Source organism: Conger conger, chromosome 11, assembly GCF_963514075.1.
Source record: "Conger conger chromosome 11, fConCon1.1, whole genome shotgun sequence".
Lineage (NCBI taxonomy): Eukaryota > Metazoa > Chordata > Actinopteri > Anguilliformes > Congridae > Conger > Conger conger.
The window spans coordinates 12,554,022-12,566,597 of NC_083770.1; the positions used below are offsets into that span (position 1 = coordinate 12,554,022).

The window sequence follows — 12,576 nt, forward strand, 5'->3', positions numbered from 1 at the left end:
AAAGAGAAAAAGCTGCTCTGTGTTCACGTGCTGTTGGGAGCTGGGCTTCAGTAGGCTGGTTCTGTGGGTGTGTGGGGGGGCCCTGTTTATTAGCTCATACTGGGGACCCCGTGAAGCACATTTCGGAGCGCTTTGGCAGGGCCAGTGATTGCATCGCGTTGTTCGACAGGGAGACCAGAGCGTTCCTGCAGCCCTGACTGAAAGCCTGCGCCAGGCCCAATTCACTGAGCGAATAATGCGAGCGCTGTGTGTGTGCGTGTGTGTGTGTGTGTGTGTGTGCATATGTGTGTGCGTGTGTGTGTGTGCGTATGTGTGTGAATATGCGTGTGAATATGTGTGTGTGTGTGCGTATGTGTGTGAATATGCGTGTCAATATGTGTGTGTGTGTGCATATGTGTGTGAATATGCGTGTCAATATGTGTGTGTGTGTGAATATGCGTGTCAATATGTGTGTGTGTGTGCATATGTGTGTGAATATGCGTGTGAATATGTGTGTGTGTGTGCATGTGTGTGAATATGCGTGTCAATATGTGTGTGTGTGTGCGTATGTGTGTGAATATGCGTGTCAATATGTGTGTGTGTGTGCGTATGTGTGTGAATATGCGTGTCAATATGTGTGTGTGTGTGCGTGTGAATAGGTGTGTGTGCGTGTGTGTGGGTGTGTCTGTGTGTGTGTGTGAATACGTGTGTGTGTGCGTGTGCATATGTGTGTGTGTGTGTGTCTGTGAACACGTGCGTGTGTGTGTGTGTGTGTGTGTGTGTGTGTGTGAACACGTGTGTGTGCGCAGCCTGCTCTGATGGACAGTCAGGCTGGTGAGAGGGTTAATGTGCGGATGGCTGTGCCGGGTGGCTGATTCGCAGCTCGTTAGTGCTGACGCAGCTGGTTAAACAGCAGCCCAGGAGTACAGTAAAGGAAAGCTCCCACTCTCCCCCAAAGGCACTAACAAGGGCATTAACACCGTCGTCATAACACTCACACTGCAATAAATGAGCACTATTATTGCACAATTATCTAGTATCAAGTCTTCATGTCTTCATACACTCTCTCAATTCAGTGGTTTCACTGCTTATTGAAAAAATATGGTCTTGATATGAGTCCCCCCCCTACCATTAGCTCTGAAACGTGGCCCTCGCTGTGGTTAGACCGACAACAGGCTGTAAATTTCACAGCCCCCCGGAGTCGACCCACTGCAGGGGGACTCGCACAGGGCCACGTGAGAAACTGCACCTGCATGGCCTGGCCACCAGGGGGCGCCGCTCAGATGTAGCCCGCTACGTGCCTTTCTGGCACGGACGCAACACGCTGATTACGCCGCTAGCGCTGGGCTTTCCTGTCGTAAAATCCGCCTCGTCTGCTTATTCAGGGACGTTTTTATTTGCGAGCGTAACCGAGCGGGCCCCGTACGCACGCACCACTTCAAACGCGGTCCAGACGTGGCGTTCGGCCGCGGCCCGTCTGCTCGACCGATAAAGACGACACGAGAGAAAACCGCTCGTTCGGGCGGGCAGAGAATTAGTCTCTGCGGTTGTCCGCATTGATAAAATGCCCTTTTTTTTTTGCACTTCGGACAAAAAGGCCTTTTTTCCTCCCGGACCGATGCGTTATAATGGATTGGCGGTGAATGATTAACCGTCCGCGCAGACTGGAGCAGACAGCCGCCGGGCGGAGCGCGGAGGGCCCCGAGGCCGATTCGTCCGTCTCTCTGGACTTTGGATTTGTCAGGGGCTGCTGATTTACTCGCCGCGCGCTCATCGATTCCCGAGCCCCGTCCGACCGGAGAAACGCAGTTCAGCCCCACGTCCTGCAGTGAAGAGCACTCAGGCTCCCAGGCTGCAAAACGTAGCAACATGCTAACGCTAATGCACCTCAATTACTTGACGTGCTCCTGAATGACATCATTTTGGCAGTTAGCACACGTTCGTTTTCAGGAGAAAATGCTCTTAAAAATGAGAGTGTTGTGGAGCCCTGTCCTGAGCTTTTGTTTTGTCCTGAGTCATGGAGCTTCCGGAAAGGAGTAGGCTGGTGGTGTTGTGACGCAGCGATGTAGGCACAGGAGTTAGGGACCAGGGGAACAGGACTGGTAACTTTGGAGTTTGCAGGTCTAAATCCTACTGCCTTTGTCCACTGGAGTAAAGTACTTAACCTGAACAATATCTGCCAAAACATCTAGCTACCTGAGGAGAAAAACACATTAACGCACATCCATTTTTGCTGCGCAGTTGTAAGCATGAGACCAAAAATTAAAGGCCCAAGAGACATTTATCCCCCACCCTCCCTCCACCCCGCCTCCACCCTGCTGGTCATCTGAAGTACAGCCATAGACATAATAACCTAATAACCCGCACAGGAACTCTGGTACAAGACACAACACCACCTGACCCCGCCAGAATGGCCTCACCGAGGAACTAATTCACCAAAATGACATAATGAGAGAACGAAAAAGGCTTTTAAAAAGTGGATTAGCTGGATTTACCACTGCCCGAAAGAAGCTCTTACCGCTGACCCATGTGTTCTTTCCCAGGATGCAGCTCTTTCCTCATGATCGAGGAAGATGTTCTGCAAATAGTATTGCATGAGAACTCAGCTGGAAAGGTTTTCTTTTGCGCAGGGAAACATTCGGCTCGATCTCCATTCCTGGTCCTGGGTGTGCTGGTTTAAATTTTTTCGCCTTAGTATCAGCAACCAATTCAACCAATTCAACCAATTCAAGCCCAAGAAACCAGGTGAGGCGAGTTAACTGTGTAATTAACTGCTTTAATTGATCAATTAATGCCAAGTAACAACAAAAGCCAGCACACCCTGTGGCTCACCAGGACCAGGAATGAAGACCACAGGTCTACAGCATTTGTGAGAATACAAAGAAAATAAGTGTATTCTTCTGAGGCACAGATTATTTTGAGTAACCCGCGCCTCTGTGCCCCATCCCACCCATTCTGTTTGGAATGTTTTGAATTTCCTCATCAAATGACGTCAACGAGGAAAGCTTGCGTATTTGTGTTGTGAAGAAACATGACTAATCCCTGACAGATTAAGAGCAGTCCCAGACTAAATTATATTTTGAATGGAGATTCTCTGTGCAAAACTCTATTTAATCCAGGACTAAGCTTGATCTGTGTCCGTGAAACGGGCCCTATGTCTCTCCTGAAAGCCATAAATAACATCAGTAAAATATTGTTAGCGGCATGAGAGTCTATGATTGATCTCATTACTGCTTTTATTGACCATGAATGTCATTTTGGGGATATAGGGCTCCCGTCTTCTGTACGCACGCGTTAGATTTTACAAACGCGTGCATTTATTCAATGCATGCCTCAGTGTTGAAAGGCAGGTTGTAAGTTTGTCACCGGCATGTTCTATGGAACATTTGCTTACTCCACTACATCCTAATGCAATCTGCTGCAATACATAAATCTTCTTATGAACCTTTATTTAATTTAACCATTACTTATAGGCCTGTGACATCCCCTCCCAGTCACTAAACCTGCATGCGTTTGGACTGTGGGAGGAAAGCGGAGTACCCGGAGGAACCCCACACAGACCCGGGGGAACCCCACGCAGACACGGGGAGAACATGCAAACGCCACACAAGAAGGCCCTCAGTCGGGTTTTAAACCCAGCACCGTCTTGCTGTGAGGAGACTGTGCTGTCCACCGCACCACCGATGAACACTCCACGGGACCACCAATATCTCCGCATGAAAATATACAAGATATTTAGTGAGACTATTGAAGTGTTTGAAGTGTCTGTGCTCTATATACTTTTTTCATACAAGCCTTGGAGTGCTTCCATTTCGGACCGTGAAAGCACAGCGGGACTAAATAACCCCCCCCCCGCAAGACCCTGGAGATGTGAAAGGAGATGGGATTTCGTCCTTGTTGTCGATGGCGACGGATATCCGTAACCCCCCCAACCCCGATGGCATAATTAAAGAGCCACAAGACCTGCCTTTATTCAACCGTTCCCACGGTAACAGCTGAGCATGAAAAAAATAATAATAATAAGTTGCATCCTTTCGTGGGCTGCTTATCCCCCATCGCTCGTGGCAACCAGGCACCCAGCGACCTCGTCCCCCGCCCCCGCCACTCCCACCCCCACCCCACCCCATCGCAGTCTTGCTGCATCCTAGAAGCAGCCGGTGACCCACGGCAACGGTGGCAGACACAACCTTAGGTGTCAAAGTCATCATCCATGTTGCTGCCAGAGGCAGTGATGTCAGGTCTAGGGTGGGATTCTGGGGTTACTGTGGCTGGCTGACTAAGATGGGTCTACGGTGGGATTCTGGGGTTACTGTGGCTGGCTGACTAAGATGGGTCTACGGTGGGATTCTGGGGTTACTGTGGCTGGCTGACTGATGGCAGGATTCGTTGGACGAATACATCTCACCCAGGAACAAGGATAAGGAGAGAGACACATATGAATATTAAAAAATGATCATCATGGGCTGAGAATTAGATATTAAGTTTCAAAGATTCCAAAGTGGATGTATGGGCAACCAAGCAGATACGACCTTTAAATTTTTGCTTTTTTTCGCATAAAAATTCACACATGTATTTTTAGTACCTTATAAACAACATATTTATGACACCAACTCATAAAAAAAATAAATGTCAGTTAGAATATAATTTACGTTATATTTTGTTCTCCAAATTCACAACACAATTCCCAAACCTACCTGAATCACAATGAATTAAATTTCTCCTGTGAGAAGAAAGGTGCTGCCAAAAATATGTAGCCACCTGCCAAAGCCTGAAGGACAGTTGTGATGCTTTATCTTAAATTAATTCATTATTATCATTTCTATTCATCTAGTAATCATTAGTTCATGCATTTATGTAATTACTATGAGACTGTTGTCATTACATATTGCGTCATGCATTTTAATTTACGTGCATTGTAATTTCTTTCATTTTCTTCGTAAAGCTTTGCCAACACCTACACTCTGTGAGCACTTTATTGGGTATTTATTAGACTTCTTTTTTTAGACTTCCACTGCTCTAGCTTATGCACTCAGAGTTATGATGTTATATCTTATGTTGTGTGTTCAGAGATGCTCTTCTGCATACCACTGTTGTAATATGTGGTTATTTGTGTTACTTTCACCTTCGACCAGGCTGGCCATTCTCCTCTGACATCTCTCATTAACAAGGCGTTTCTGTCTACAGAACTGCTGCTCCGTGAATGTTTTTTGCACCATTCTCTGCAAACTCTAGAGACTAGTGTCAGCAGTCTGCCACCAACAATCATTCCATGGTCAAAGTCACATAGATCACATTTTTTCCCCATTATGACAGTTGATGTGAACATTAACTGAAGCTCCTGACCCGTATCTACATGATTGTATGCACTGCACTGCTGCCACACAATTGGCTGATTAGATAATCGCATAAATATGTAGGTGCAATAAAGTAAAAATATTCTTAATAAAGTGCTTGGTGAGTGTATATGCCATTATGTCATGAAAAAACATTTTGAATATAAAAAGAGAGAGAGCGCAATGGGTGAATAACTCTAATCATCAGCTCCTCAGGATCGAGACATGATCACAACATTTAGAGGTTTTCAAAGAGACCAGCTCAATGTTTACCGGAAAGAGAAGAGGGGAGAAAGAAGGACGGACAGAGAGAAAAGGAAAAGAGGCGGACAGAGAGAGGAGGCAAGAGGCATTCTTCCCTTCTCCTTGTGCAAGCTTTTATTTTTTTTATGGCATTTTTGTGCAGGGCCCAAAAGCGCACATCTGTGCGGTATAAAGACAGCAGCTGAAGGCTGCTGGTGGGCTGGAGGAGGCCGGCAGGGGGATGAAAGGAGCGTAGCGTAGCCTAGCCTAGCGTAACCTAGCCTAGCGCAGCGTTGCTACATTTCTGGGGCCTGGCTCCAGCTGCCCACAGACAGGGCCGTGATTGGACGAGACAGCGAGGAGCACCGCCCCCCTCCTTGGCTGGCCAGGCCTGGGCTGACGTGGGGAAAATGACAGGCTGGGTTAAATTAGAGGAGGGGCGGGGGGGCATTTATCATAGAGAGGCCTGCCAAAGCCGCTGTCCTCAGGTGACCGCTGTTTAAAAAACCCAGCTGGGAATGTTCCACTTTACCTCCCACACACACACACACACACACACACACACACACACACACACACACACACACGCTCATGCGCACGTGCACACACTTAAATGGACATAGACGTGTGTATAAACACGCGCTGAGATGCACACACACAGACTCTCTGTCACTCTCACACACACACACACACACACACGCACGCACGCACACACACACACACACACACACACACACAGACACACACACACACACAGAGACACACACACACACACAGACACACACACGTGCACACACACGTGCACACACACACACAAACGAACATGCACACATACACATACACGTAAGAGACACATATTGCACACTTTCTAGCTTGCATGCACACACACACACACACTTAAAAAGACACTATCTCTCTCACTCTCACACACACACACACACACACACACACACACACACACACACACACACACACACACTTAGGCATACAGAGGCTCCACAGACACTCTCTCTCTCACACACACATATGGAGCACATTCCTCCAGCGGAGAAGGGGCTGGTGATTGGTCCAGTCGGGGGACTCTGGGGCCCCTGCAGCACTAATATTTATCTTTGCACAAACGCTGCTGCTCAGAACATCAGGAGTCATAATGTTTCAAAGGGCTCATTTATTAAAAACACCTCTTAACAGATGCAGAGACAAGCCTCAGCGTCAATAAAGATTACTTGAGAAAATACGCACAGCCTTTGGACTGGAGCTCCAAACAGGCCATGTTATGGGCAGTGGTCACCTCACTAAAGCCAAGTAAGACGACCACGATCCCCCCCAAACAAACAATCACAGCTCCTGCAAGATGCCATAGCATTCTCTAATTCACTCTTCCACACTTACACTCACACACACTCTGTCTATACATTAAGAGGAAAACGACCAGAAGAGTCTTACGTGAGAAGCAGAAAAGATCGAGAAGCATTTTAAAATGGCATTACCCCACACAAACAGCCCTCAACACGAAGATCATTAAAAACAGGTAAATCCCACAATGCACCACGTCACCCTGCAGCTGCTGTGTGATTCCACATCCACCAATAGAAATCATCCCCAGTAGGAGCCAGTATTCTATACCATCATCATCTGTTTTTATTGTTCGGCACACAGAACCTCATGCAGACAGCTCTGATTGGCTCAGGCAGAAGGCAAGGGGTGTGGTCTGTAGTGTAAAGGTAAATGACTGGGACACACAAGATCGGTGGTTCTAATCCTGGTATAGCCACAATAGGATCCGCACAGCCGTTGGGCCCTTGAGCAAGGCCCCTAACCCTGCATTGCTCCAGGGGAGGATTGTCTCCTGCTTAGTCTAATCAACAGTACGTCGCTCTGGATAAAAGCGTCTGCCAAATGCCAATAATGTAATGTAATGTTCAAACAATTTTATTTTATCATTTGACATTTTTGACCAATTGAGAGGTCCAACAAACCACTCTGCCCGTGTATCAGTTTTGTTTCACATCACAATGGTCATTACACTGACAAACGCACAATGACTTAAGATTACAAACAAAGCGCGAAAAAAAAAAAGAAAAAAAAAACTCCTAACAAAAGCTTTTTGTTTTGGTTCATGAAATATATACAAGCTCTTTTTCCGCAAACCAAAGACTGCCAACATGACAAAAAGAATCACATCTGGTTTAAAATTACCTCTGGAAAAAGTTGGTTGTGTTTAATGCCAAATTATGCCCTTTTTAAAATGTGGATTCAGCAAAAAAAAAAAAAAAAAAAAACACAAAAGGCGGAGAAATCCAACCAAACCGCAAAGAGGAAAATGGGAAACTTTTAGTAGAGGCTCTTAATGCTGTGTGAAAGACCACACGTGGATCCACCGGAGTTATAAACACTGATAAACAAGCGAAGAAAACTCACACACCAGAGACAACACCACTAAAGATCTAATCTCGGCCAACCTCAAACCACAGCCCAAGGATGCAGACACACAATGACAAAGGAGATACCACCAGTACCACAGCCAACGCGGTGTCACAACATCACAACGCGATGGGTTTCAAAGGAGACCCGCCTCACTCAGAATTAACCTATAGCCTATGGGGTGGGTGGGCGGGGGTGCTGTACCCTAATTCTGCATTGGTTCAGCTTTTTAAGAGAAAATAACTTGTCTGCGATGGCAGCTGAATTGTCCGATACAATTTTATTTTGGAGCGCCCCCAATTTGAATGGCCGTGACGCCACCGGCCATCGTTGAACTGAACTATGCGAAGGCACGACAGAACTACAGAACACGAGAGAATAACAGGCGGGCGCGCAACACGGGTTCAGTGTGGCGGGGGAGCGGTACCTTCTGACGGCGTCGCTGCGCCTTCGGCTCCAGCGCCTAGCAACAGGCAGGGGAGGAAGATGAGGATGACGAAGAGGCTGGCAGCCATGTTTTCCACCCCCTGCGCAGAAAGCAAGAGCAGTTAATAAACAGCGTGCTCACAGTTATCATAGTATAACAACCTGACACACACACACCACACACACACCACACAGCAGGAGAACTGGAAGCTAAGGAATGAGGGCACAGGTCCTCAGTTGAGGATTTAGCTGCTGTTGCAACACCCAGCGGGAGCTGCATGCTATTTCCATGTGGATGCGGTGATCCAAGGACTGAGCTTATATATAGCGCCATTCGGGGAAAAAACAAAGCACAATCAAATCAATGAAATAATGGAGCTGCAGATTCTACCAGTGCAGGAATGTCAAAATCCGGTCAGGGCCTGGAGGGCCACAATGCCTGCAGGTTTAACTCCAGTCCTGGAGGGCCGCAGTGTCTGCAGGTTTAACTCCAGTCCTGGAGGGCCGCAGTGTCTCTGCAGGGTTAACTCCAGTCCTGGAGGGCCACAATGCCTGCAGGTTTAACTCCAGTCCTGGAGGGCCGCAGTGTCTGCAGGTTTAACTCCAGTCCTGGAGGGCCGCAGTGTCTCTGCAGGGTTAACTCCAGTCCTGGAGGGCCGCAGTGTCTGCAGGTTTAACTCCAGTCCTGGAGGGCCGCAGTGTCTGCAGGTTTAACTCCAGTCCTGGAGGGCCGCAGTGTCTGCAGGTTTAACTCCAGTCCTGGAGGGCCACAGTGTCTGCAGGTTTAACTCCAGTCCTGGAGGGCCACAATGCCTGCAGGTTTAACTCCAGTCCTGGAGGGCCACAATGCTTGCAGGTTTAACTCCAGTCCTGGAGGGCCGCAGTGTCTGCAGGTTTAACTCCAGTCCTGGAGGGCCACAATGCCTGCAGGTTTAACTCCAGTCCTGGAGGGCCGCAGTGTCTGCTGGTTTAACTCCAGTCCTGGAGGGCCGCAGTGTCTGCACGTTTAACTCCAGTCCTGGAGGGCCACAGTGTCTGCAGGTTTAACTCCAGTCCTGGAGGGCCACAGTGTCTGCAGGTTTAACTCCAGTCCTGGAGGGCCACAGTGTCTGCAGGTTTAACTCCAGTCCTGGAGGGCCGCAGTGTCTGCTGGTTTAAAGTCTGCAAGATTAACTCGTCCTGGAGGGCCGCAGTGTCTTCAGGTTTGGACTGAATTGGGAGCTTGGAGTCTCTCAACTCAAATTCTGTTTTGGAAAAGTTAAATACAGCAGTGCTGGTGCAATTGGTGCAGTGAATTATAACAATGACAGGATAATTGGAAGACCAAAATAAAACAAACCAGTGACTCACTACAGAAATATCACCGTTCACCTGCACAACAGGAAAATGTAATAAAACAAAACGCCAGAAAATAGATTGAACAGGTTACATGTAATACATATACATTTCACGTTAAAGTGAGGGAAAACGCCAGTGACAACTGTGAATGAGATGACCTCACCGACACAGCCCTCCCGTAGTCATGACAACACTGCGAACAACACACAGACAGAACACCGCTTCTGCGAACCCCAGTTCAGCATGCGCTTCGTCAATCGCGCTCAGGCACTGGAACTTTCCGTGGGAAATTCTTCTGTCCCACAAATCACTAGGCCCTGCCACCATGAGCCCTCAATAACCCTGTCCTGTCGCCACGGAGACACCTGGACAAAAGTGGTCAGGTAGGCCCAGACACAGGGTGAGGTGGGGTTGCCAGATATGCCACACGACAACACGCAGCTACACAAACTGAACCCAACCACGCATTGGCGTGCCTGCACTCTTTTCACTTCAGCGTAGTATTAAAACACTTTCAACTTACGCATGCAAATAAATGTCAGCCTGCATTTGGTAAATGATTTTTTTTTTTTTAAGTAATGGGTTTCATCTGTACGGAGCCTTTCATCTGGGAGATCTGAAAAAGCTTCGCAGTAAAAGCCGCAGAAGGGTGCGTCTCGGAGAAGGGTGGCCATTCATTAAGCGCGTTGCGGGCTCGAGAGGATTTGGGGCGCACTGTTGCAGGAACACGCGGTCCTTCAGCCTCAAACCCTCCAGTTAGTAATCAGCTTGTGTAAACAGACGACGTGTATATTCAATCAGCTCTAAATGAGGGCTCTGCAGTCCGCATAAATAACGTCGGGCAAGCGGCCTGGACTGAGCCACGTTCCCCAGAGACAGACTGCGTTTTAACGGCCTCGTGCATCGTGCTTCAGTGTGACAGTCACCCCCGTCGTTTATCAAAGCACCGGCCTCAGGGTTACATTTTACAGGGTTTGGTCGGCATGTAGTCAGCACACAGAATCATGTTCCTGTTTTCCCACAACTGGCTAAACAGACTTTTTGTTTTTGTTTTTTAATTCCCTTTGGAAATGTCCATAACGAAGCCCTGCAAAAATCTTTTTCAAAATACATTTGCTAAAAGCAGTATGGAAAACAAAAGATCGATCCATTGGCCAATTGTTTGAATTATTATGTTTGTATGAGTTCTTCATGGCTGACTGTGACTGGTGCTCGGAAGCTTTGTCCTTTTGACCCGGGGAAAAAAACAACAGACAAAGCTAACAGCCCTGACCAGACTGCCGCTGGATTCGGGGGTCACAAGGCAGTCACGGCTCGTAGCAGGTTGTGTAATGCAGCCGCCCCCCAGCCCCCATCCCGTTCGCATCCTACCCTACCGCCCGCTGACTTTAAGGCAGGAGGCGCCCCAGAGCCAACCCCAAACCCAGAGAAACACTGCCCTCAGTCCTGCCTCACTCCTTACCACTTCATCTCAAAAGTATGCCTTGTGCACACACACACACTCTCTCTCTCTCTCTCTCTCTCTCTCTCTCTCTCTCTCTCTCTCATTCTCTCTCTCTCTCTCTCTCTCTCTCTCTCTCTCTCTCTCATCTCTCTCTCTCTCTCTCTCTCTCTCTCTCTCTCTCTCTCTCTCTCTCTCCTCTCTCTCTCTCTTCCTCTCTCTCTCTCTCATACGCACCACACACATGCTCTCACTCTCTCACTCTCTCACTCACACACAGTACCAACATCTGTGCACTCATACACACACCGTACCCATATTGTGCACAGACACACATCAAAAGAATTAGACAGGCATTTTTACCCAGTACAGGACTGTGCTGTGCTGTGCTGTATCACTGCAGAAGACCCGGTCCCCCAGAGCTGCAGAATCTAAAGTGTGCAGGAAACCCCGGAATAAGTACACAACACCCCCAGCCCACCCCACCCCTACCCAACCCCATCAAACTGTACACAACCTTTCCAGCCCAGGCCACCCTACACAACCCCATCAGACAGTCTGCTCAACGAGTAACAGCAGCCTCCCCCCCCTCCTCCTCTCTCTCAAACATCATGCATTTGTAACAACTCTACTGAGTGTAGAGAAATGCCCTTGAACAGGATTCCCAGATGAATAATACTATGCTACACGCAACTGTAACTGATAACTGAAATTATAATAATGATGATATTAGACATCAACACAAAAGTGCACGTTCTCCCTCTCCTGCCTGCCTCTCTTGGACATCCTATGGGATCATCCCATTTGGCGCTCCCTGGTTCGTGATTGGCCGGGCAGTAGCCGTGCGATGCCCCAAGAGCTCCTGTCCGCCCCTCACACTGGGGAGTGAGCAGGTTGGACAGCTGCCTCGCCCTCTGTCTGACACACACACACACACACACACACAGGCGGCTGTCTGGCTGCTTAATCCTCTCTGTTCCACTCAGCTTGCTCTTAGACCCTCTCACTTTGGCTCTTGGCCACCCGCCCCCCCCAGGAATGCACACACACACACACACACACACACTTCTGCACTGTGCATTTCTGGTGGCGGTACAGAAGAGGGTTTAGCGGCAAGTCCTCATACAGACTCTTATCTTACAGCAGAATTGGGCACCCTCTCCCCTTCCAACACGCACACAAATGCACACACACACACAGGCGCATGTACTCACACGCACACGCACGTGCGAGCCGTCAAACAGTGTAGCTTCTCACACACTCATTTGCACAAACTCACACACAGTGAGAGAAGTGGGTGTTGAATGGTGTAATCATTCTCTTACACACTGCGAGGAAGCGGTCGAATGCACCCTCAGGCAGTGTCAACACCCCCCAGCTGTGTGTGTGTGT

The 12,576-nt window shown here is 48.4% G+C and overlaps 1 protein-coding gene across 3 annotated transcripts in view; it reads right to left on the reverse strand.

Moving 5' to 3' along the window:
- ghra (growth hormone receptor a) overlaps positions 1-12,576 on the reverse strand; it is a 53,135-nt gene that overhangs the window by 28,532 nt on the left and 12,027 nt on the right. For 2 of the 3 annotated variants that reach the window (XM_061259831.1, XM_061259829.1), the window contains exon 2: positions 8,407-8,506. In XM_061259831.1, the coding sequence (XP_061115815.1) occupies positions 8,407-8,494 (88 nt within the window). In that variant the 5' untranslated portion in view covers positions 8,495-8,506. Of the gene's footprint in view, positions 1-8,406; positions 8,507-8,796; positions 8,948-12,576 lie in introns of those variants that run through there. The other variant, XM_061259830.1, reaches the window with a different exon arrangement.